This window comes from Ochotona curzoniae, unplaced genomic scaffold (genome assembly GCF_017591425.1).
Source record: "Ochotona curzoniae isolate NIBS_2020 unplaced genomic scaffold, NIBS_Ocur_1.0 contig_4514, whole genome shotgun sequence".
Lineage (NCBI taxonomy): Eukaryota > Metazoa > Chordata > Mammalia > Lagomorpha > Ochotonidae > Ochotona > Ochotona curzoniae.
Genome location: NW_024466312.1, coordinates 5,191,774 through 5,217,382, shown reverse-complemented (window position 1 = coordinate 5,217,382; position 25,609 = coordinate 5,191,774). Strand labels below are relative to the sequence as shown.

At 52.2% G+C, this 25,609-nt stretch overlaps 1 protein-coding gene across 2 annotated transcripts in view; it reads right to left on the bottom strand.

The window, feature by feature from the left end:
* PNKD (PNKD metallo-beta-lactamase domain containing) overlaps nucleotides 1-25,609 on the bottom strand; it is a 58,652-nt gene that overhangs the window by 14,863 nt on the left and 18,180 nt on the right. The window contains exon 1 of one of the 2 annotated variants that reach the window (XM_040986507.1): nucleotides 2,992-3,170. The exons of the other annotated variant lie outside the window; for it this stretch is intronic. Coding sequence (XP_040842441.1) covers nucleotides 2,992-3,152 — 161 coding nt within the window. The 5' untranslated portion in view covers nucleotides 3,153-3,170. Of the gene's footprint in view, nucleotides 1-2,991; nucleotides 3,171-25,609 lie in introns of those variants that run through there. 2 annotated transcript variants of the gene reach the window in all.

Sequence of the window (25,609 nt, the reverse complement as noted above, 5' to 3'; positions counted from 1 at the left end):
TAAACAGGTTCAGATCCTGGTGGGGACCCACACTACACTGGAAAGGACCAAGGGAGAGCTGGGAGATGATGACAATGGGGGCCAGGGCTCAGTCAGGGAGAGGGAGGGCTGACTGCAGGTAGGGCCTGGCACCTTGGCCAAGAGTTCACGCATGAATTAAGGGCCAATCCTGTGCCAGACACTGTTCAGGAAGCTGATGGAAACTTGGCCTTGCTGAGGAAGGAGAAGGCCGTTAGAGGGGTGTGGGCAGGGAAGGGAGGGCTTCTGTCTGGAACTGTTTCAGGCACATCTGGTGAGAACACTCTGAGGGCACTGAGGCAGAGGGGAGCTGACAATTCAGGAGGCCAGGTGAGAGAAACAGCCAGCTAGGCCCCGGTGGGAGCAGGGGGCGTGGCCAGTATTCTATTTAGGATGAACACAATTTGACCCTCGGAAGGTGTGGGGAGGAAGTCTGCCAGGACAACCTCATGGTGGGGAGGGGGCGGTGATGAAGTAGGTCTGTGGGGGGTGTGGCCTGGAGAAGGGGACCTGGCTCAGCCTTTCATGGGTGCCTAGCTAGGCAGTAGAGGGGAGGTTGGGTGGCGGCTCTCCATGGTCCCAAAGGCCTTCGCTCGGGCCATAGGAAGGGGCTCACAGGACACAATGACAGGGCCCTCTACTATCACGAGTAAGACTAAGGGTGGCGAGGGACCCTGAGGCTGAAGCGGGGGCACACATGGCAGCATCCTCTACTCAATGTTCCTCAAGCATGCCCTTTTCCTCTGTGGATGGTGGGATCCCACACTGTAGCTGTTTACCTTCCTAGCCCCACTCCCAGAGAACAGCATATAGATCCTGCTGTGTGATCTCATGGGTGCCAGCCCAGGACAGCATGCAAGGAAACTCCCCGACAGAGCCTGCCCACACCCCAGGCCTGCTTGCCCATTGCAGCCAACAATAGTGGATTAGTACAACTCCTGAGCCAGCCCTGTGCAGCCACAGGTGCCATTTCATTAGCTCGCACAGAAGCCCTAGGCAGCAGGCTCCACTATCATTCCCATTTTACAGACTCCAATAACTGAGGCACAGGGTGGTTGTCATCTCTCTCAGGTCACCCAGGTACAGGGTCATTAAGCTGGGATGCAAAGGCAGATCTGTGCTGAGCCATGCACAACACGCTGTCTCCACAGCACCCAGGGCATGTTGGCCACATCCATGCCCCACTGTGCCCGACCATTCCCAAAGGGCTGTGTCGCCTCCCAAAAAGCAAATGATCAAGCTATGCTGATCACTAACGACCATCCGAGCAATACTCTCCCTGTGTGTTCAGGGTCGCCAGCGCTGTTTTCCAGCCGCTCCCCCTAAGCATCTCCATCCGGGAATCCGCAGCCACACCTGCAGGTAGGGAGTCAGTCTCTGTGTTCTCCCCTCCCCCCTCCCATCCTGTGGCATCCTGTACTCCTCCTCCCTCCCCAAGCTTCCTGAAGCCCCTGGACATCCACACCTGCCCATTTCCCCCCTACTGTTTCCTGCTCTCATCCCCTCTCCTGCCCAGCAGCCGGCAACTGGTCCCCAAGGGACTCCTGCTGATTGTTTCCCAGACATGGTGGGAGGAGGGGGACAGGGCAGGGCAGGGTGTGGAATTCTGATTCCAGGCACACCCTTCAGCTTGGCAAACCTGGGGCTGAGCCCTTGGCATAACAAAAAAGCCCAGTGCCTAGTGCCTATCCCAGGCTTGGCCAGCAAGCACGGAGAAGGCTTAGCCTGGGGTCTGGGACCCCCACCAGATTCCTGAGATCACCCAGGCTCCAAGATTCTGATGGGGTGGTTTGGAGGCATTCTAATCTCAGCAGTTCTGACTCTAGTTCCTTGGGGAAAATTTCTCCAACTGACTTCCTCAGGCAGTTGGTGTGACTTCAAACTTGAAAACTAGAAGCAGATTTCAGAAGGTAACATCCTTTCCCATATAAAGCTGTACAATTTTCATAAATTTTGTGAGATTTTTTTTTAAATCCCAAATAGGAAGATACTCGAAAGTCAGTTGTCTCCAGAGCACCAGTGAACTGGCTGGAGCAAGGGGACCGAGGTGTTGGGTAGCAGAGATGCGAAGGCTGCAGGAAGTCACACACAAGGACCACCCCCAACTCCTTTCTCCAGTTGTTCTGCGCACACACACACACACACACACACACACACACACACACACACAAACACACACACACACACAAACACAGCATATCCATTTCTTCACTTGGGCTTGGGGTCCTGTCCCACGGCTCTACAAAGGAGTTGGGAGGGGCCAGGGGCCCTGGGTAGCCCGACTTGTAGCCCCTTCCACCACCACTCCGCCCAACAGGTTACAACTTGCTTGGCTTGGACCCAGGAAGGAAGGGATAAGTGGATGGGGAGACCGATCATTGTCGATCTGTGAACCTTTGATAATTCCAGGCCGAGTCACTCGGGTCAAATTTCACAGTGCAGGGCTCCCGCCCCTGGCAGGCACAGAGGGAAGAACGAAAGAGACACACCGCTCCACAAGGATGGGACATTCCTGCTTGGCACAGAAGAAACCCAGAGCGACCAGGGGTTTGGAACAAGCAGACCGCAGGGGCAGTTTCAAATGCCAGTTAGAGGGTCCGAGGAGGTGTGCCTTCTCTCTCGCACCTGCCATGGGGGAGGGGTGTCCGTGGACTTCGGTGTCGGACAGCCGAGGTCTCTCCTGGGCTCCTATATCTGGCGCTCTTCTCCATCTGAACTCGCTCTCACCCAGATCCTCCCGAGTCACCCTGGGCCACCTCCCCTAATTGCCTTCATCAGCGCATCCCAACCATCTCACCCTTCTACCTCAGCTCAACTGCTTATCCATCCCATCTGCTGAGCACTCTTCTCTGGTCCCAGACCCCTGAACTCAAGTTCTGCCCAGACCCTCCAGCCCAAACGCCCTCTCCAGCTCTGGTCTCCCACTGTGTGCCCTCTCCCGACGCGCCCGCAGCCTCCGGAGCCGGCACTAACCCGATTCGGAAGAGCAGCCGCTGGCTGCGCGTCATGAGCAGGCCGCGGAGGCCCCGCCGCGCTCGGCAGCTGCGGGGACTCACGAGCAAGACCAAAGCGAGGAGCAGCAGCGCGCAGCCGGCGACCCACAGCCCCGGCTCGGGCCAGCCCCGCCAGGCCATGCTGGGGGCCGCCGCGGGGCGGGGCTGCACGTTGCTAGGCGACGGCCCGGGGCCCCACTCGGGGAATCCACGGGGTTGGGGGCCGAGCTCCGTCCGGGGGCGAGCGGAGCGCCCTGGTCCCGCCCCGCCGGTGGCCTTGCCCTCGGACCCGCCCCTTCGCTGCCAGCGGCTGGGCGCGAGGCGCGATGGCCTCTACAGGCTGGGGGCTGGGCAGGAGCAGGCTCGAATCTGCAGTAATCCCGGGCCACCAGCGACTGTGGCCGGAATCCTGGAAGAAGGGGCCACAACTCACAGTGGCCCCCGCTCCCAAGTGCCCCCTTCTGACGGGAATCCTCAGATTCCCAAACTTTATGAGCTGGAAGGAAACTGAGAGATTCTTGGGTCAGTTACCGTTTATTCATTCAAATTACTTTTTCCAGCTCCGCCCACGTGCCAGGCGCGGTGCCAGGGCTCAGAATGCATTGGCCAGGCAGTCTCGGCCTTCTTGGAGCCTAGGATCTGGTATCTAGCAGGCAGACAGGCCGCATAAGCAAACGCAGGCAATGATAAGGATATGCATAGAACAGGAACATACACACTTGGACTTGACAGAGGTTAAGCCAGCAGTCAGGGCGAGGGCCAAGGTGCCTGAGTTCTTAACCCCCACCCCTACTCTCGTTACTGCTGCCTTCCTTATCGGCTACAGAAGCAGTGAAGGTCGGTCAGTGGGGTGCACGTGGACATCAGAGCAGCCACAAGGAAAGTCACGGGCTCAAGCACCCAGGAGCCCGGGCTGGGCTCCTCTGGCCTGTCTCCAGCCTCAGCCCTGGCTCAGACCAGGAAGGAAGGAAGTGCTGCTGCCCACAGTCAAGTTCACTGTGGCTCCCGCAGGCACGCAGATGGCTGGGGAGGGAAGCAGGTGAGACAACAAGTTTTCCTCCTTGTTTCCTGCAACCTGGTCTGAAACCACCTCCCTCCTCCCCCATGGCACCCTCCCCTCCTTCTCTCACACAGTTTTGGTCTTTGTAAGAGGGACTTGGATGAGATGTTAGGACTAAAGCCTGAGTCTGCCTAACTCCAGGATCATCATGGACAAGGCATTGGAGGTCTTCACCATCCAACCCCACCCCCCTTCCCCAGAAAGCCAAGTGTTGAGTGACGTTATCCCCAGACGCAGCTGCAATTCCAACACCTGATTCTGAACTGAATGCAGAAGACCAGAAAGACGTGCAGCTTCTCTTTGGCGAATTTATCTGGCAGGACAGAGCCCTCTGCTGCCTCCCTGTCTCTCTGACCTGCAATTCAGCTTTATATATATATATATATTTTTTTTTAAATAAATTTTTGATTGGAAAGGCAGATATACAGACAGAAGGAGAGACAGAGACAAAGATCCTCTGTCCAATGGTTCACTCCTCAGATGGCTGCAACAGCCAGAGCTGAGCTGATTCGAACCCAGGCACTTCTTCCAGGTCTCCCATGCAGGTGCAGGGGCCCAAGGCTTTGTGATGTGATGCCTGGCAGACATTCCAAGAGAGATGTAAACCTGAAGACCCTGTGTACATGCAAGGCTGTATGTAGGCCTGGAGCCGTGCAAAGACTCCACCCCAGAGCCTGATGTTTTGTTGTTCCTTGGAATGTTATCTGATTGCTTCTTCCCACAGGATAGTTATTTATTTACCCTGTACTTAGAACTGTTATGGACTATTCTGCTAATCTGTGCTCTGCCCGCATGCTTTCCTACCATTTGTACTATGTTTTTCTAAAAGTATAAAAACTCTTACTTTCTTTGTTTTCGTGTGTCATCCTGCGAGATGATGGCCACCCTGCTACAATAATAAAAATTCAGGTCTGTGTGACTTATGTTCTCCGTTAATTCATCTCTAATAACTTTGGGCCATCCTTGACTACTTTCCCAGGCCCCATGTGGGGAATTGGATAGGAAGTGGAGCAGCTGGGACATGAACTGGCACCCATATCGGATCCTGGCGCTTGCACGGTGAGGATTTTAGCCACTGAGCCACTGTGCTGGGTCCTGCAATTCACCCTCTAAGGATTGGAGTGAGACACTGTTAAACCAATTTGCAAAAGGCCCTTCCAGGATCTGGGAGTTTGTAAGTCCACGCAGTGGGTGCTTTAGGGAAAGGGAGTGGGGTGGCTACTTTAGTATGGGTAGGGAGTGGAGTGGATGGTTTAGGGGAGTAGGGAGTGCTTTAGGGTAGGGAGGGAGTAGGGTGGCTGCTTTGGGAACATAGGTAGTGGTATGAGTACCTTGGGATAGGAAGGGACTGGGGTAGGTGCTTTGGGAGCATAGGGAATGGGATGGGTGCTTTAGGAGCATAGGGAGTGGGGTAGGGAGTACGGTGGGTGCTTTGTGAGGACAGGGAGTGGGGTGGACGCTTTAGGGTTGGGAAGGGAGTGGGGTAGGTACTTCGGGCCTTCTGTGGGCTCAGAGCGCCATGCTGCCCTGTCCCGGACTGCTCTGATGGAAGATACTCCACGTCTGCTCCAGATGAGCTTTTGTTTGACTCCTCTCCCATCAGAATCACCTGTCACAGCCAGACCGCCATCTCACTTTTCACCCTTGACTGAATTGTGTAGGCTGTGATGGCCAGGAATGTGGAGTTATCGGGGCCCCTCATGCTTTCATACCCCTGTGCCTCTGTGGGGATGGTGCCTTCTACCCAGAGAGCCTTTCCCCCTTCTTTAAAGGCGCAAGGCAGATGTGCTCTCTGTGAGAAGTCTACCTTCCCACCCCAGACAGGCTCATGCATGCCCTGTTGAGCACCACACTAGGTCTTATGCATACATCTGTCATTCAATGCAATACCCAAGTCCAGTATTTCTTTGTGTCTACTTAGAATCTAAAGTCTCAAGGACTTCTCTGTCTCATGGAGGCAGTACAAGTGGATCAGTGGGCTAATCCTCTGCCTGCAAGTGCTGGCATCCTATATGTGGGCCCCTGAGCCCGCATGGGAAACCTGCAAGAAGCTCCTGGCTTCAGATCATCTCACCTCCTCCAGCAGTTGTGGCCATTTGGGGAGTGAATCAGCAGATGGAAGATCTCTCTCTTCTTGTAAAACTGCCTTCCCAATATAATAAATATATCTTTTAAAAAGCATACATCTTGAACCCGGTGTCTGCCAGGATAATTACTAAATAGGCACACATGTTGGAGCTGGTGCCTCAGCATAGTAGATTAAAACCTCTGCCTACAGCACTTGCATTCTATACAGGCACCAGTTCCAGTCCCAGCTGCTCCACTTCTGATTCAGCTCCCTGCTAATCTGCCTGGGCAAACAGCATATTATGTCCCAAGTACTTGGGCCTCTGCACCCACTAGAGTCCCCAAAAAAGCTCCTGGCTTACACTGGTCCAACTCCCGCCGTTGCAGCCATTTGGGGAATGAACCAGTGGATGGAAGATCTCTTTCCCCCATTCTCTCTAATTCTTTCACTTTAAAAAAAATTGGGCACAAATGTTCCTTAAAATGTCAAATTCTTCATAGCTCAAGGCTCCTGCTTAATAGGTCCAAAGCAGTCTCTTCACACACCTTTGCCACTTGTTCGTGGCATCATGCTCACTGTGGATCAGCTGCATGGTTTCTCAAACGTGCCGGGTTCATTTTCATCTCTGGGCCTTTATTCATGCTCCCTCCGCTCAGAACACTGCTTCCCTGTCCCTCACCTGTTGGTCTCAGTTCCAGTACCAATATACTGCAGCGCTGAGAATGACCTGTATAAATGCTGAGCACATGGCATTTCACAGTGGCTCTCACCAGGAGTGACTGTGTGGCTCAGGGCACATGTGGCACGGGTGGGAAGGAAAGCTACTGGCATCTGGTTGGTCATGGCCAGCAAATGGTACTGCAGGTCCCATAACACACAGGCCATCCCCCAAAAGGAGAAGAAGCTAGGCCCAGAGGTTTACAGTCCAGGGGCTGGGAAAGCTGGGAAAGCCAGCACATCCAGTGTGGAAGTTCACCCTGCTGTCTCTAGTTTCATGCAAGGGCTGGCTGGATGGTGCACTGACTTAGGCCACTGCTTGCAGCGCTAGCATCTGGTGTCAGGGTGCCAGTTGGAATCTCAGTCTCCATGTACTTCCTACCCAGCTCTCTGATAATGCTTCTGGGAAGGAAGCCCATGACGGCCAAAGTAACTGGGCCTCCGCCACCCATGTGGAGTTCCTGGAATCACTCAGCCCTGAGTGACTGTTATGGCCATTTGAGGAGTGAATCCCTCTTTCTTTCCCATCACCTCCCTTGCACAGCTCCCCCACAACTCCTGCCCCACCTTGCCCTGCCATCATGGTCTCTTGCTGGCATTCTACCTTTCAATCAAATAAAAAAAATTTTTTAAAAAAAGGATTTAGTCATTTTTTGGCCTGGCACGTTAGCCTAGTGGCTAAAGTCCTCACCTTGCAAGTGCCAGGATCTCATATGGGCACTGGTTCTAATCCTAGCAGCCCTGCTTCCCATTCAGCTCCCTGCTTGAGGCCTGGGAAAGCAGTCGAGGACGGCCCAAAGCCTTAAGACCCTGCATCTGCGTGGGAGATCCGGAAAAGGCTCCGGGTTTCTGATTGGTGCAGCTCCAGCAATTGTGGTCACTTGGGGAGTGAATCATCGGATGGAAGATCTTCCTCTCTGTCTCTCCTCCTGTCTGTATATCTGACTTTGCAATAAAAATAAATAAATTGTCATCATCAAGGCCAGGGAGTTCCTGGATGCCCACCAAGCACCAGGTGGCGAGTTGGAGCCATCATGCAGCAAAGATAAAGGTGGATCCTCCATGCTGCCCAGGGTGGAAGTTCTAAAATTACTATGTCACAAGGCCCACCCGCATGACCACCATGTAACTGGCTAAAGTTATTAATGGATCTCTCCAAAGAGAGACCCCAGGGGAACCACAGCCGTGCAGCCCCTGCTGCTCACAGCCTGGAGTGGGTGGCCTGCTCAGTTTCACTCTCCCATGACTGCCTGTTCAAGAGGTGCTCTCTGGAGTGCAGTCTGGACAGCTGCCCACAGACACCAGGCCTGCTGAGCCCAGCAAGAGAGTGCCAGTCTTTGGGCAGTCACACTGCTTAGCAGCACTACTACTGGATAAATGGTGACTCATTCATTCTTAATTTCTTTTAAAAATTAATTTATTTCTTACTTGAAAGGACCCTTGGTCCTCTATCTGTAGCTCCTCCAGCCAGGTACTGGCTTCCAGCCCTCCAGGCCTCCTCGCTTGTATTTCTTTCTTTTTAATATTTATTTATTTATATTGGAAAGGCAGATTTACAGAGTAAATGAGACAGTGATCTTTCATCTTCTGGTTCCCTCCCCAAATGGCCACAAAAGCCAGAGATGAGCCCATCCAAAGCCAGGAGCCAGGAGCTTCCTCGGGGTCTCCCACATCCCTCCCACAAGGCAGGATCCCAAGGCCTTGGACCATCCTCTACGCTCTTCCAGGCCATAAGTAGGGAGCTAGAAGGGAAGTGGAGCAGCTGGGGCACGAACCAGTGTCCATATGGGATTGTCACACTTGCAAGCACAGGATTAGCTAATTGAGTCATTATAATGGGCCCTTTTGCTGGTATTTCTTCCCTCCTAATCACTTCCTTTGCTACCTTCCTCAGCCCCCATGTCTCTCTGGCATTAGCCACCAGCCTGGCTGAGAGTAACCGGCATTGTGCCTTTTTTGCTGCCACCTTCGGGGACAAATCTGGGAGACAAGCCTGGGGGAACCTGTCAGCCTGTGGGTGCCAAGGCTGCTGCGAATCAGGCTCTCCCTGGAGGAGCTGTGCTGGGCTCAGGTCTCTTCTCATTGTCTGCCATGACAATTCCAAATTGTAGGCCCTTTCTTCACTTCCTTAGTTCTAGACAAAGGTCCTTCTTGCTACAAAGCTTTTCAGGGGTCACTTGCCCCTGGTGCCACCTCCCTAGGAGCCTTGGAGGATGTCCCATGAGGCTGTCTCACTCCTTCCTACCTGTGGCTGCCTCTTTTCCTCATGCTGGGAGCAAGACTGAGCCTCTCTCTCCCTGCCCCCACAAACTGCCCTACACCTGTTCTGCCTGTGTCACAGCCCTGACAGGGCTGTCACACACAAGGGTGTAGTCGATTGCATCTCAGGTACTCAGGTTCTCAGAGTATCATTTTTTACCAGAAACATGCTCTTTACCACCTGGTTTTGTACCACTTTGAAGGAGGTGAAATGTATCCCTCCCCCAATACATATACACCTTCCATGCTGGGCTCCAGCAGGGGAACATCAGCAGGTGCAAGGCAAGCAGAGACCTTGGTATGGCTGTGGGCGGATGTGTTCTGTGTTCATGCCTTTGACCATGACAGCATCCCTTAGGTAGGTCAGTCTAAGTTAGATACAGGGAGCTGACCTGGATTCTACTTCCAGATTTGCTGAGCTCAAAACCAAGGCTTGCACCAGCTGGGGTTGGGCCAGGCTGAAGGGAGGCCAGGAGCCAGGAACTCCAGCCAGGTCCCCCATGTGCGTGGCTGGGGCCCAACCAATAGAGGCGCCATCTGAGGCTCTCCTAGGTGTATTAGCAGGGAGCTGGATCGGAAGTACGGAGTAGGCAGGACTATGATACAGGATGCCCATGTTGCAAGCAGCAGCTTAATGTGCCATGATCACAAAGGTCCCAAAATCAATTTATCTTCCTATAAGTTTGTTAGGGTTTTTCTTTGCTTGAGACACAGCAAGACAGAGAAAAAGAGAGGACAGAGAATTCCCATCTGCTTGTTCAGTTCCCCAAAGTCAGTCTCAACAGTCAGTGGGCAACGGGAGCCAGGGACTCAGTTCAGGCCTCCCCTGGCGGTGGCAGGAAAGCAGTCACCTGAGCCACCTCCATGGCCTCCCAAATCTGCATTAGCAGGCACCTGGAGTCAGGAGCTGGAGCTGGAGTTGAACGCAGGCAGTCCAGGGTAGGACATGGGGTTCTTACAGGTATAGTAACTGCTAAGCTAAAAACATTCCTGGGCCCGGCACAGTGGTGCAGTGGTTAAGGTCCTCACCTTGCATGCCCGGGATCCCACATGGGTGCCGGTTCTATCCCGGTGGCCCCACTTCCCTTCCAGCTCCCTGCCTGTGGCCCGGGAAAGCAGTCAAGGACGGCCCAAAGCTTTGGGACCCTGCACCTGCATGGGAGACCAGGAAGAGGCTCCTGGCTTTGGATCGGCATAGTATCGGCCGTTGCGCTCACTTGGGGAGTGAATCATCGGATGGAAGATCTTCCTCTCTGTCTCTCCTCTCTGTATATCCACCTTTCCAATAAAAAAATAATAAAAATAAATCTTAAAAAAAAAAAAACATTCCTAAACCTACCTTTAAAAACACAAACAAGGGCCCGACGCCGTGGCCTAGTGGCTAAAGTCCTCACATAGAAAGCGCCCACATCCCATATGGGCGCCGGTTCTAATCCCAGTAGCTCCACTTCCCATCCCGCTCCCTGCTTGTGGCCTGGGAAAGCAGTGAAAGGCAGCCCAAAGCCTTGGGACCTGCGTGGGAGACCCAGAGGAGGTTCTGGGCTCCTGGCTTCGGATTGGCGCAGCTCTGGCTGATGCAGCAGTTTGGGGAGTGAATCATCAGATGGAGGATCTTTCTCTCTGTCTCTCCTTTTCTCTGTATATCTAACTTTGCAATAAAAAAAATTTAATCTTAAAAAAATGTGAATCTCTAGGGAAACAAGGTGATATGAATGGGAACACTTTGTATGTTTTCGCAAGTTTAGTTTGTTTTTTAATAGAACACACAGATAATTTAGCTCCTGTGTTGGTAAAGGTTATTATTATTTTTAAAACCACATGGGTGTGGCAGATCCTGTTAGTTGATTAATCCCCAGTCTCCGCCCCCTTGCCTTTCCTGACTCCGGTTTTGCCCAGTCTGTACAATGGCAGCCTCCAGCCAAGTCCCTCCCAGCCCTGATAGATGGACTTTGAATGAATCAACTCAGTGGGGCACTCGCTGCCAGGCTATTGGTCAGACCCAGGAATGTGATGTAACCCTGGCCACCAGATAGTGATAACAAAAATGTATACAATGCCAGTCCTGTGCCAGGAGCTGTTCTGAGAGCTGTACATGAATCAGCCCTCAGCTCTCACAACCCTATGGGTGAACGCGATTATAGTTCTCCCTGCACTGCTAGAACACCGAGATGAGCGGAGATCAAGTCAGTGGCCCCAGGTCACATGGCCGGTGAGGGAACTGGGCTGGTGGCCTTCTAGGAAGGCTCTACACAGAATAGGGCTTTGTCTTCCTTATAACTGTCTTCTTTCTATGAAGCGGCAGCTCCACTGGCTGCTGGATATTGTGCTCTGTATGTGATGCCTGGCACTGCAGCAGCCCTCTTGGGCAATTGAAAATGTATTACTTCCCTTCCTCCCTTTCTTCCTTCTTTCTTGCCTTACTTTTGTCCCTCCCTCACTTCCTCCTTTCTTCCTTCTTTCCTTCTCTCCAACAGAGCGACAAAGAGAGAGAAATCTTGGGCCCAGCATAGTGTTTCAGTGACTAAAGTCCTTGCCTTGCATGCGCCAGGATCTCATATGGATGCTGGTTCTAATCCCGGCACCCCCGCTTCCCATCTTGCTCCCTGCTTGTGGCCTGGGAAAGCAGTAGAGGACGGTCCAAAGCTTTGGGACCCTGCACCCATGTGGGAGACCTGGAAAAGACTCTGGGCTCCTGGCTTCAGATCAGCGCAGCTTTGGCTGTTGCGGCTGCTTGGGGAGTGAATCATCGGATGGAGGATATTCCTCTGTTTCTCCTCTCTGTATATCTGCCTTTCCAATAAAAATAAACAAATCTTTTTAAAAAATGAGAGAGAGAAAAATCTTCCATTGGGCTGGTAAAAATGTCTTTCTTCCTCTTCTTCGCACAGAGTAAGAGAAAGAGAGAACTCTTCCTTCCGCTGAGTCATTCCCCAAATGGCTGCAGCAGCCAGGGCTGGCCCAGAAGCCAGGACCTCCATCCTGGCCTCCTGGTACTTGGGCCATCTTTGAGATGATGATTATTATTACTGTCCAAGCCACGTTTACTTGTGTTTTCTGAGACTAGAAATGGAGATATTTAAAGTATTAGTGTGGGTAATCATCATTTTAATATAAAGTAAAGGCATATATATATGTATGTATATATTTGAAGATTTCTTTATTTTTATTGGAAAGTCAGATATACAGAGAGGAGGAGAGACAGAGGAAGATCTTTGGTCCGGTGACTCCCTCTCCAAGTGATTGCAATGGCCAGAGCTGTACCGATCCAAAGCCAGGAGCCAGGAATCTCCTCCAGGTCTCCCACACAGGTGCAGGATCTCAAAGCCTTGGGCTGTCCTCGACTGCCTTCCTAGGTCTCAAGCAAGGAGCTGGATGGGAAGTGGGGCTTCCAGGATTAGGATCAGTGCCCATATGGGATCCTGGTGCGTTCAAGGCAAGGACTTTAGGTATTAGGCCACTGCACCAGGCCTGCAATATATTTTCAAAAAAGATTTATTTACTGTTATTGGAAAGGCAGATTTACAGAAAGGAGAGACATAGAGAAAGACTTTCCATCTGTTGATTCATTATCCAAGTAGCTGCAATGGCTAGAGCTGAGCTAGTCCAAAACCAGGAGCCAGGAGCTTCTTCTGGGCCCCACAAGTGGTTATAGGGTCCCAAGCACTTGAGCCACTTTTCTTTGCCTTCCCAGACCATAAGCAGGGAGCTGGATGGGAAGTGGAACAGCTGAGACATAAACAGGTGCCTGTACGGGATGTGAGTGCCTTGCAAGTGAGGATTAGCCAGTTGAGCCTTCACATTAGCTCCAGTTACTTCTCTTATATTTTAAAAATATTTCCTAGGGTGGTAAAGTGAATTAAGCTACCACCTGGGACATCAGCATCCCATATGAACAACCAGGCTGTATACTGGCTGTTCCACTTCTCGTCCAGCTTCCTGCTAATGCACCTGGAAAAGCAGCAGAGGATGGCCAGAGTACTTGAGTCCCTGCACCCTTGTAGAAGACCCAGATGGAGTTCCAGGTTCCAGGTACTGTTCAGTCCTTGTCACTGGACCTCCGGGCAGTGACTGTGCAGTGGACTGTGCGGTCTTGCTCTCTGCCTTACCTGAGCTGGTCTCTGGGGGCTGTCCTCACCTGAACCGGACACTCAGGTTCTCTCCTCATTCCCTGACCTCCTCATTTCCTCACCTCCTCACTTCCATACCTTGCTCTCTGCGCTCTGCTGCCCTGCCTCCCACCATTGCCCAGATCTCCCTGATTGAAGGTGACCAGCCGCACAGCTTCCCTCTGAACTTGAATGGCTGCACAATCTCTCTGGAGTTAAACAGCCGCATGGCCTCCCTCTGGAGTTGCAAACTGCAGTGCCCAGGTTCCGACTGGTTTCCCCTCCCCTTCTCCTCCCAGACTAGGGTTTTGAGGGCCTCTTCAATGTGACTTGGCCAAAGATGACCTCATCATGGGCACACAGTTCCCCCACCTCTGCTCCTGCAGCGCCCTCTATCTTTGCAAATGTTTGTCCACATGGGACACAAACAAGGGTCCTAGTTCTAGCTCTGCCACTCGCTAGATGTGTGACCTTGGGCAGGTTGCTCACCCTCCCTAAGACCCAGTCTCCTCACCCAGATGAGAAGAGGCCTCACCCCTGAGGCAGTTTGCCAGGATCTGAGACCATCGCACCAGGCCCAGCATGTGGATGTGCCATAAATATTGACTTAAAAACATTACACTCGGTCTTAGCTAGAAGGCCAAGAAGCGGTTTAACTTGAAAATAACCTGACATCTTCCTTTTCCCACGCATCCAGACCACTTCCTTCTCCTGTTGACACCATGGCCTTTGTACTTCCTGAATGGGTTTCCTTCTCACCCAGCGGTCATTGCTCCTGGTTCTGTTTTTACAGTTCGAGCCCAGCGCCCCTGGCCTTCCTTGATTGGGGGAGCACCCTTCCACTCTCCACCACAGCTCCCTTCCTCACCTGTTGTCTGCCAGCTGCAGTCCCAGGCATTCTAGTCACTTGCCTCTCGCTCTTCCATCCATGTTAGGAAGCGCCCTGCCTCTGGCCTGCCCTGTACAAGGGCAGATTCTCACTGTTTTGTCTATACACCTGCTGCTCTCTCTCTCCCTCTCCCCATGCTCCCTCATTCTCTGGAAGCCGCCTCTTCCCCACTCCAAGTTCCCCAGCCAACTCTGGATGCACACTTACTAACCCTAGGATGGCAGGCACAGCATTGATAACTGCTTTGGGCCTCCATCCTCTCGCATGTCAACTGGGGTCAGCACAGTACCTGTCTCATAGGACTGCTGACTCGTGATGCAAAGCCCTAAGAACAGTACTTGGCACTCAGGGAAAATACAACCCACAACAGAGTTCTCTTTCCAGGATCGCACAGGCCCTGTGGATATATATATATATATCCACAATAATATCATCATTTCCCCCTGTATCTGGGGTCAGGGGAGAAACAAAGGGAAAGCCCCACCCAGCCTCCCATCCACCCCAGATCCCCAGTGTGAGGCACGCTCTGAGGGTCCTGTTCAAGCAGCTTTGATAGTTCAACAGTTCTGAACTGCTGCCAATTTCGCCATTCTATTCGTGATCAAACCTATTCAGAATCCTCTGGCTGACATAGTCTCTCTCTCTTCTTTTTTTTTTTAAAGACTTATTTTATTTTCATTACTAAGTCAGATATACAGAGAGGAGGAGAGACAGAGAGGTAAATCTTCCATCCGATGATTCACTCCCCAAATGACCACAACGACCGGTACTGCGCTGATCCGAAGCCAGGAACCAGGAATTTCTTCCGGGTTTCTCATGCGGGTGCAGGGTCTCAAGGCTTTAGGCCGTCCTGGACTTCTTTCCCAGGCCACAAGCAGGGAACTGGATGGGAAGTGGAGTTGCAGGGATTTGAACCAGTGCCCATATGGGATCCTGGCACGTGCAAGGTGAGGACTTTATCCGCTAGGCCACAGTGCCAGGCCCTGATGTAGTCTCTTACGGTTGGGGTTCTGAGACTAGCAGTTCAGTTGGAGGGATCTCCAAAGAAACTCCTTCTGAGATGATCCCAGACCTGATTCTTGTGTGAGTTTGCCAGTACAGGGTCCAGCACCATCCGTTGCCCCAATTAGCTTATGCATGCACATTCTGGTCATTGCAATTGCTGGGTCAGTTCTGTTTCCAGCCCTGTCTTCCATTTGAACCAATGGGTGTTGTAGTCCAGCTCAATCCTACCCACTTCATACTCAGTCCTCACGCAAATCAGTGGGAGCTGCAGCCTAGTTGGGGCAACTCCCCATAACCCCCACCAGACTTGCTCCTTACCCTGGTTCCCATGCATGCCAGTATGTACCGCAGGCTTGTTCAGTCTGTCCCACATCTCATTTAGCTCTTGTACTTGTCAATGGGCATTGAAGCCAAGTTCAACCCAACCAACCTACTATCCAGCCCACATACATACTGGCAGGTGCCTTTCTGTCTTGCCACCCCTGCCCCTGTTTTCCTGTTCTCCAGTGGGAATGGTAACCCATGAGGGAGGTGCCCACTATCTCTCTGCCAGGCCACTCCCACTCAGGCCCTGGGATATTTGTCCCTTTACTCCCAAATTGGACTTTTGGTCCTTTGGTCATGTTTTTACACGCATAGTAGTCCTTAGAATCTATTTGCCATGTGAATCAATCCAAGCTCCCAGGGGAGGTTTTCTCCAGCCACCAGTTGATGCCTGGGTTTCCACTCCCCCTTTATGATACACATATCTGTGTCACCATCAGGCTTTGGGGCAGTTCCTGAGGCTAGGGGCTCAGGAGGGTGCAGGATGGGGTCAGGGAGAAGGGGGAGGGTGGGGCTGAGCTTGGCCCCCTGCTCCACTGCCTGCTCTGCTTCAGTCACAAACTGTTCTTCTCCAGAAGGACTGACTCTCAGCAGGGAGCTGTCTCAAGGAACAACTGTGACTCCCAAAATGAAGGACACACTGTTTTGGGGGTACTTACTCTCTTTCTTGTAGTCTCAACATCTGTTCTTCATGAGCACTCAACTAACCGTATCATGAGCAAATATAGCAGGCAACATCCTGGCCTCCCACTCCCAGCTGCCTGACCCCACCTCGAGCCCCCTGGACCCTCACACTGGGTCCTTTACAAGCACCTGCAGCCCCCGGGCACCTAACCAGGTTCCACTAACTGCACCTGGGAAGGGCAGCTTGGAACTGGCTGTCTGCCTGTTCACACCCAGTGTCTACTAGGTCATATCCCGTCTCCGCATGGAGTGCTCTGGTCTCAACCCTGCTTTCTGTGTCTTGTGCTCTCACGGTCGCCCTTCCCACCTCACCCCTGTCTCCAGCCTGTCCTGCACCATCCTGAGACATCACCCCAAAGAGCCTTCTCAGGAGACCAGGAACCTTCTAACCCACCCCACATTCACACACTCCCAGGGGAAGGAACAGCAACTAATGAGGGCCCCAGGCTGGGGACTCCAGCAGGCCCTCTGAGGGAGAGGCAGCTGTTGTGATCAGCCCCTAGGCAGCTGACATGCCCTTGAGAACAGTTCCTTCAGAGCTGAAAATAGTACTGACATCCCCTTTGGGGCCTCTGCTACCAACCACAACTATCCTCAGCGCCTGGAGAGCGCCCTTGCTCCAGACCCTGGAGGGAAGCCAGGAAGCCGGTTCAACAGAGCTGGATGCTCCAAAGCAGCCATTTCGCAGTTTGGGCCATCAGAGCCTGGGAGAGGCATCCCTACCCAGCTTCTCCTCTGGACAAGGGGGCATTCTGGGGGGCCAGAGATTAGGGAGCGTGCTCCAACTCCTGCGCACCTTGCTTGGCATGGCTGCGTGGGATAAGCGCTAGTTCTGACCGGGTGCGGAGGGAGGGGCATGAGGGAGATGAAGACTCCGTCTCCAGGGCAATGTGGCAGACACACAAGAAGTCTTTGCCTGGGGGAGTGGTGTTGGTGGCTGTGTGGGGCAGGCAGGCGCTGGCTATGGGGCAGGCTAGTTGGCTGATCCCACCCGAGGGCATAAGTAACTGCTTTCACTGGACCACCTATAGCAGGCTGCCAACTGTGAAACCCCCAAACTGGTCATTTCTATGTATTGGAGGACCCCAAGAGTTCCCCCTTATCCACTGGGGCCATGTTCCAATCTCAGTTTGTGCCTGGGGGTATGGGGCCCCATGAACCTGTTGTGTGCCTTTTCCCATGGGTACACACCTACAGCCAAGTTAATTTTCTAAGAAGATTTATTTTTTTTTTAATTGAAAAGGCAGAATTATAGAAAGAAGGTGAGACAGAGATAAAGATCTTCTGTCTGCTGGTTCACTCTTCAAATGGCTTGGGTGGATGGAACTGAGCCAACCAGAAGCCAGGGGCTTGGAGTTTCCTCTGGGACTTCCATACTGGTGCAGGGTCCCAAGGCTTTGGGTCATCCTCTACTGCTTTCCCAGGTCATAAGCAGGGAGCTGGATGGGAAGTGGAGCAGCTGGGACATGAACCGATACCTATATGGGATCCCGGGGTATGTAAGGTGAGGATTTAGCCACTGAGCCATCGCACTGGGCTCTAAAATTCAATTTGTTAAATCAGACCATTTGCAACAAACAGCATGTTGTTGGGAGTTGCTTAGTTCTGGACTTTTCCATCTAATATTCTTTGTTCAGTGGTGGCCTGCAGGTCACCGACACTGGAGAGTGCAACCCAAGATGAGGAAGGGCTCCTATATGCCATGAGCAAACTTCAGGGAGTTCACAAAAGAAGCAGATGCCAGAAGCAGCCACCTGTGTCACGGCTCAGCCCCACCTAGAAGCCTAGGAGCCTGGGCAGCCAATGTCCAGCTCTGAGCTCAGATGCTTCCTTAGGTTAACTTTAAAACAATTGAGAATTTACAATGTCCCAAAATGGGAGAAGTCAGAAGACCAAGTACTCAGCACCTTATCGCCCAGCTGAACCATTGATCAATCCTAGGTTTGGTTTCTTTGTGGTTAAGGGGCATTACGGTGGTTTTCAAACTTTTAAAATCTATTTGTTTTTATCTGAAAGTCAGAGCTGAGAGGGGAGAGAGACACTTTGTACCTGCTGTTCACTGTCCAAATGCCCACACTGGATGTAGTTCCTGGTTCCTGGCTTTGGTATGGCTCAGTTCTGGGTGTTGAGAGCATTTGGGGAGTAAATCCGTTGGTGGAAGATTTCTCTGTCCACTCTGAATTTTCAATAAATACATCTTAAAATAAACAGCTCCGCCAAGCTGAAGCCAGGAGCTCTATCTGAGTCTTCCACATGGATGGATCATCTGGGGCCTCCCAGGGTGCCCATTAGCAGAAGGCTGGATCAGTGGCACCCTGACACCCTGATAGGGGACGTGGGTGTCCCAAGCAGCAACTTACACTGCGTCTCGACATCTGCTCTGATTTTCAAACTTGTTGATCACAAGAAGGATACATGTATTACATCAAGACCTAAATACACACACACGTACATACATACCAGCAAGGACCCTTCTCTCCCCTGCAGACACAGGAAGTTAAAAAAAGAAGACCTATATAGCTGTATACAACAAATCAAAAACAATGTGCTATGAAACATTAATCATGTTTATATTCTTATTTTGTTGTTCTTTCTCTCTAATGTGGGTACTAATCCACTCAGTGACTTCACTGAGCTGGAAAATTGGCAAGTCCGCTTTTCTGCAAACCAGTGATAGCCAAATCCTGCCCCCAAGTGGCCATATCTGGGAACTGCTTTTCACTAGCACTGGGCTCCTGCACACACGTGGGAGGCCTGGAAAAAGCTCTGAGCCTGTGGCTTCAGATCGGCGCAGCTCTGGCCATTGCAGCTGCTTGGGGAGTGAATCATTGGATGGAAGATCTTCCTCTCTGTCTCTCCTCCTGTCTTTATACTTGACTTTCCAATAAAAATAAAATAAACCTTTAAAAATATATACAGATCAAATGTTTCTGAGGAAAAGTTTATATACGTCTATGTAAATTTGCAGTGGGAGTCTGGCACAGTGGCTGAGCTGCCTGGATGCTAGAATCCTCTATCCAAGTGCTGGGGTTCAAATCTATGCTCTGCCTCTAATCTAGTGTCCTGCTCAGCATGCACCCTGGGAGGCAGCAGGTGGCCCGAGGAGCTGGGTCCCTGCCACCCAGGTGAGAGACCTGGATGGAGTTCCAGGCTTCTACCTTTGGCCTGACCTGGCCCTGGCTATTACAAGGCACCTGGGGGAGTGAACCAGAGGATGCCAGATCCCTCCCTGTCTGTGTCTCTCTGTCTCTCTGCCTTTCCAATAAGATAGAGGAAAGAAAAAAAAAAAAAGCCAAGTGCAAGGCTTATAGAGGAAGTCTCAGCATCTCAGAGGCCTGGAGGAAGTGGGGAGCCATCACCCAGGAAGGGGTGCTGGTGTGGATGGAACAGGGAAACCCATGTTTCCAGGAATTTTCAGTGAGGGCACACAGGGCCATGGCCAACCGGGGCGGAAATTAGGGCTGAGTAATGATCACTTAGAGACTAAGCGATCTTGGAGGGAGGTGGGTGTGAGAGGGATGAAGAGGAGGCTGGGCCAGTAGGAGAGCATTGATCCTGACAGTCACAGGATTGTTGTCAGAATCAAGACTGTAAAGCTGAAGAACCAGGGGTGGGGTGGGGGTGGTCAGGTTGGGGTGGGGCACTGGACATCGAGGTTGTGCAGGTGTTGGTCAGCAGAAATGTCTAGGGTAGTTGTGTTGGTTTGGGAATGGCTTTTGGGGGGAGGGGAGGGGAGTCGCTTAGACAAATACAGGTGAACTTGGGGAGTTCTTCCTGCTTGGAAAGCGCTCTAGAAACCAGGAGGTGGGGACGTTAAAAGCTGAGAGCTCCCCCGCCCCCAGGTGTGTGGCTGGCAGAGCAGGCCAAGGTCCACTAGGAGCAGTAGGCAAGGTGTGAGAGCATGGCTGAGGCTCCACCCCGGGGCCCGTTGCCTGCACTTCCTGTTCCAAGGTCAATCCCAGGGCTGGCTGAGGAGACCGCCTTCCTTCTGCAAGCAATCACTGGACAACAGCCAATTGACACCTGAAGCTCTGTGTTTAAGACGCACAGCTCCTCCCTTCCCTCAGACACCAAAGCTGTCTGGGCTCAGAGCAGTTAAGGAACATGTCCAGGGCCCAGCGGCATGGCCTAGCAGCTAAGGTCCTCGCCTTGAACGCACCGGGATCCCATATGGGCGCCAGTTCTAATCCCAGCAGCTCCACTTCCCATCCAGCTCCCTGCTTGTGGCCTGGGATGGCTCAAGGCCTTGGGACCCTGGACCCCGTGTAGGAGACCAGGAAGAGGTTCCTGGTTCCTGGCTTTGGATCGGCACAGCTCTGGCCGTTGCGGTCACTTGGGGTGTGAATCATTGGACGGAAGATCTTCCTCTCTGTCTCTCCTCCTCTCTGTATATTTGATTTTGTAATAAAAATAAATAGATCTTTTTTAAAAAAGGAACATGTCCAAAGTCACACAAACATTATGGGTATAGAGCTTTGATTGAGCCTCGGGTCTAGTGTGGCCCCAAAGCTGGCCTGGTTGGCTAGGTCTGGTTTTGCCGGGGGGTGGGGGGGTCTGTTTAGGTCCCCTCTCCTTGCACCAGGAGTCTAACCGACCCGCCTTCTCCAGGGGCGTCTCTCTGTGTTCGCCAGGCACCTTGGGTGTTGTGGTGATCAGGGTGACTGAGACCATCCAGGCCTGCTGAGGTCTTGGCCACACCTTCAGGTGGGCGGCACCAGCACTGCCCACCCATTTCTTAACTAATTAGGAGACCACCAATGGGGAACATCTTACCTGTAGGTTCCCCGCCCAACAAGGAGGGGTCAAGGAAGGCTTAAAACCCCAAAACCCTTCCTCAAACCTTTGGTTCCTCTCCCTCCTCTTTCGAGAGGCGCCCCACCTCTCGGCTTCCTCTCCGGAGGTGCTTCCCCTTCCTTCCCTTCCCTGCTCCCCTGGTCCCTTCGCAAATAAGCGTTTCTGTTTGCAACAGATTCCCGGCTTTTTATTTCTATACTAAGCTGAGGAAAGAACCCACCGGGCATTTCTGGTAACAACAGGGGCACGTGGGCAGACATCAACCAGGAGCCAAGGATCGACAGCAACCAAATCCCATCACCTTCTGGGATCGGCAAACCCACTCCCCACTAGGAAGCTGAGCCTCACTTTCCACCAGGCGCCAGCACTTGCTCTGGAGCCGGGGAACCTGCTGTTGCCTTACTGCAAGCCCCACCTTTGAATATTCAATAAGCCCCACCCCAGGCACCGCCCCTAGGCTATCAAAAAGCAACCCCAGCCTGCCCGGGCAGAGATTAGCCTTTTCCTTTCAGTAAATCCTGTTTTCCCACTCACCTGCAGCCTCCAGAATGGAAGCCGCGAACCTGGACTAAGTCTAGCTGGGAGGTCTCCCGGCGCCCAGCTGGTGGGAAGCTGGAAAAGCTGGAAAGCAGGGGCCATGCTGGGAGCCTCTACTCCCCCTCCCTGGTGGTAGACAGCAAGGGGCTTACACAACCCATCGCTGTTGCAATGCTGTTCACATCCAGGACTTCTTGTGAAACTGCGAAAGTCACAAAAGCTAGCAAGAAGTGACCCCCTGCTCAGAAGAGAGAGACCCCAGGGCTTTCAGGAGTGAAGCTGGGACAAAACCTCTCATCCATGACACACTTGAGCACATGCATGTTCCAGGCCACCCCAACTTCTGCAGCATCATGCTGACAGCTAAAAGGTCCCGACTTTGCAGGGTAGGGAGTCCCACTAGCTGACATTTCCTTCCCAATGTCCGTCCCATCCCTCCTACCCTCGGGTCACAGATGTGGGGGCAGGGCTGTGCTGAGACCAGGGCATCAAAGACACTTTGCCCCTGCCCTCCAGGCTGGTTTAAATTCCTCAATTCACTGACCTCAGAGGTGGTTAAAAAAAAAAAAAAAAAAAAAAGCAACTTCTTTGAGGAAGTTAGAATTTGGAATGCTCCCTAGAGAAGTCCTGATGCCTTGGGGTTTACCCCTGTGCCCTCCATCATTAATCTTCAGCTTTTAGTCCTAAAATAGCATCATTCACTCCCTTTCACTCCACAATTTTTTTTTTCTGCTGCTTTGGACTTGACTTTCCTTTCAGGGTAACCTTATTAGAAAAATGCAAGATGCTGGGCTCGGCACGATAGTGTAATGGTTAATGTCCTCGCCTTGAACGCGCCGGGATCCCATATGGGCGCCGGTTCTATTTCTCAGCAGCTCCACTTCCCATCCAGTTCCCTGCTTGTGGCCCGAGAAAGCAGTCGAGGACGGGGACCCTGCACCCGCGTGGGAGACCTGGAAAGAGGTTCCTGGTTCCTGGCTTCGGATTGGTGCAGCACGGGCAGTTGTGCTCACTTGGGGAGTCAATCATCGGATAGAAGATCTTCCTCTCTGTCTCACCTCCTCTCTGTACATCTGCCTTTCCAATAAAAAAGAAAATGCAAGATGCACAGTTAAATGTGAATTTCAGATAAACTACATTTTTTTTTTTTAAGCAGGGAGCTGGATGGAAAGTAAAAGCTGCAGGTGTGTGCAAGGCGAGGACCTTAACCATTATGCTACCGCACCGAGCCCTACAATTTTTTGTTTAATATTCCAGAAGCTGTTGTTGTGGCACAGCCAGTTAAGATACCACTTGCCATGCTGGCATCCCATGCCTGTTCAAAGTCCTGACTGCTCCACTTCTGATCCAGCTCCCTGTGGAAGCAAATGGAAAGACAACACAAAATGGTGCAGGTATTTGGGTCTTAGTACCCACATGGGAGACCCGGATGGAGTGCCTGGCTCTTGGCTTCCACCTGGCCCACACTTGGCTGTTGTAGCCATTAGGGGAGTGAACAAGCAGAGGGAAGATGGATCTCTCCCTCCCTCCCTCCTAATCAGACACTTCTGAGGCCCCATCCCGCTGCCTGTGCTGGGTCAGAGTCCCTGTTTCTGGAAGTTTGAACTGACAAGGCCACAGTGATGAGGTCTTTTTCTGGGCTGCCTCCTTAACCTGTGAACCTGCTTGAGGGAAGAGGAGGGTTGCAAGGGCCCTGCCTGGCTGCAGTACCAGCTCTAGGGCCTGAGCTCTGTTAACCACCTGCTCAAGGTCCCATGGGTGGGACCTTGCTCCTTCAGAGAGCCACTGGGAGTCACACCAGCTCCTGTTTGAGGCACTGTTTTTATAGGCCCACGATCAGACAGTGAACTCAGGAGAGTGGGCCTGAAGGCTTACATGGGGCGTGTCTGTTTGAACCCACCGCCTTCTCCCCCAACACAGGGTGGTACAAGGCCTGCTGTTTGCCAGCTGTAGACAGAATTTCCTGCTAGGCCTCTTGGCAGGTGTGGAAAGGGGAGAGTTTGTGCTTTCTGGCAAAAGGCCCCTGTGCTTCCCTAATCCCCCAAGTCCTGTGTTGAAGTTTAGTCCTCTGTGGGATGGTATTGGAGGGGGCAGGGAGCTAAGGTAGTGATTAGGTCATGAGGGCAAAACCCTCATAAAGGCAGTTACTGAGGGAGAGACAGAGAGAGAGATCTTCTATCCACTTGTTCATTTTCCTCATGGCCAGGGCAGCTAGAACTGGACTGATCTGAAGCCAGGAGATTCCTCCGGGTCTCCCATGTGGTTGCATCTTCTGCTGCTTTCCCAGACCCACTGGAAGGGAGCTAGATCAGAAGCGGAGCAGCCATGGTTTGAGCCTGCAGAGGGCAGCTTGACCCTGTGTGTCACAGCCCGGCCCCGCCCACGTGCTGTAGGGTGACTGGGAAGGGGTGGGAAAGTGTCAGTCACAGCAGAGGAGCACCCACAAAACACCCAGGGCAGTTTCCCCACCCCTCCCAGATGTAGGTGTGGAACTTTACCAAAAATATTCTCCATTTCCAGAATTGGCCAACCACAAAGTTCCCTATGACTTATAAATAACTTTTTCATTCACAAGAGGCTCATCCCCGCCTTACTCACCTGTCTGGCACCTGCATCAACCCCCAACAACCCTTGAAGGGTGTGACTCCACTGGCTCAATGCCTCTCCTTGGATCAGTGGACCTCACCCAGCAGCATCGACCCTATTCAATATTCCGATCATACACATGCCCTCTAGAGGCCCCAGGAAGCCCAGCAGACGCTTCCTCAGCCACAGACAGAACTCTCCCCAGACAAGAACCCTGCACCCGTTCTTCCCATTCCCACCCTGTGCGGCCACGCCACCATCACTAGCCCTCCAGCAAGGGGGAAGCAGAGAATGAGCAGGGCAGCCTGGGCTGGTGCTCATTAGCCTACTCAGATTATATCTTGCTACACAAATGAGCATCTATACGTGTGTGTATGTGTGCACACATGCGTGTGTGTGGTGGGGGGGTTTAGAAAACCTCTCAAACTGGCCTAAAAAATAGAATCCAAGCAGTGACTGCTTCCTATATTCCTGAGTAATCACACTGCTTTCTCTCATTCTTACATGCAGGTGGGATTCTAGATAAATATTTAGGCTCCCCGATCCTAAATCCACTGTGAGGGGGCCTGGTGGCGCAGCACACTACACCTCTGCCTACCGTACCAGCATCAGATATGAGTTCTGAGTCCAGCTGCTGTTTCCAACCCAGCTCCCTGCTTATGGCCTGGGAAAGCAGCAGAGGATGGCTCAAGTGCTTAGGCACCTGCACCACGTGGAGACCTGGAAGAAGCTCCTGGCTCCAGACTGATTCACCCCCAGCTATTATAATCATCTGGAGTATGAATCAGCAGATGGAAGATTTGTCTCTGTCTCTCCTTTTCTCTGTAAATCTGCCTTTCAAATTAAAATAAATCTTTATATACATATATATATATTTTAAAGATTTATTTATTTTTATTACAAAGTCAGATATACAGAGAGGAGGAGAGACAGAGAGGAAAGGAAGATCTTCCGTCCGATGGTTCACTCCCCAAGTGACCTCAGCGGCTGATGCTATGCCGATCCAAAGCAGGAACCAGGAACCTCTTCCAGGTCTCCCAAGTGGGTGCAGGGTCCCAAAGCCTTGGGCCCTTCTCGACTGTTTTCCCAGGCCACAAGCAGGGAGTTGGACAGGAAGTGGAGCTGCTGGGATTAGAACTGGTGCCCATATGGGATCCTGGCGCGTTCAAGGCAAGGACTTAAGCCACTAGGCCATGGTGCTGGGCCCCAAATTAAAATAAATCTTAAAAAACAAACAAACAAACAAAACTTGTTCCATGAAATAGCTGGGCTGGCTACCCTAGTCAAAGTGCCCAGGGCCAGGTTTGGTGTCAGGAGGTGCCCAGGTTATCTGAGTTGTGGACCTGTCCTCCTGTTGCCTTGTTGCTCTGAACATTCAGAAAGGGAGTGTCAGCTGGCTGTGAAATACCCTTGGTTGGGGTGCAGACCCCAGGCCCTGAACAGCAGATAAGCACTTTCAAGGTCCTGCTGGCTCACCTAAACAGAAAGAATGCAGGCGGACTTTGGAACCACACAAACTAGGCAAGCCCCGTGATGGCTTATCTCTCAGAACCAGTTTTCCCCAATTAG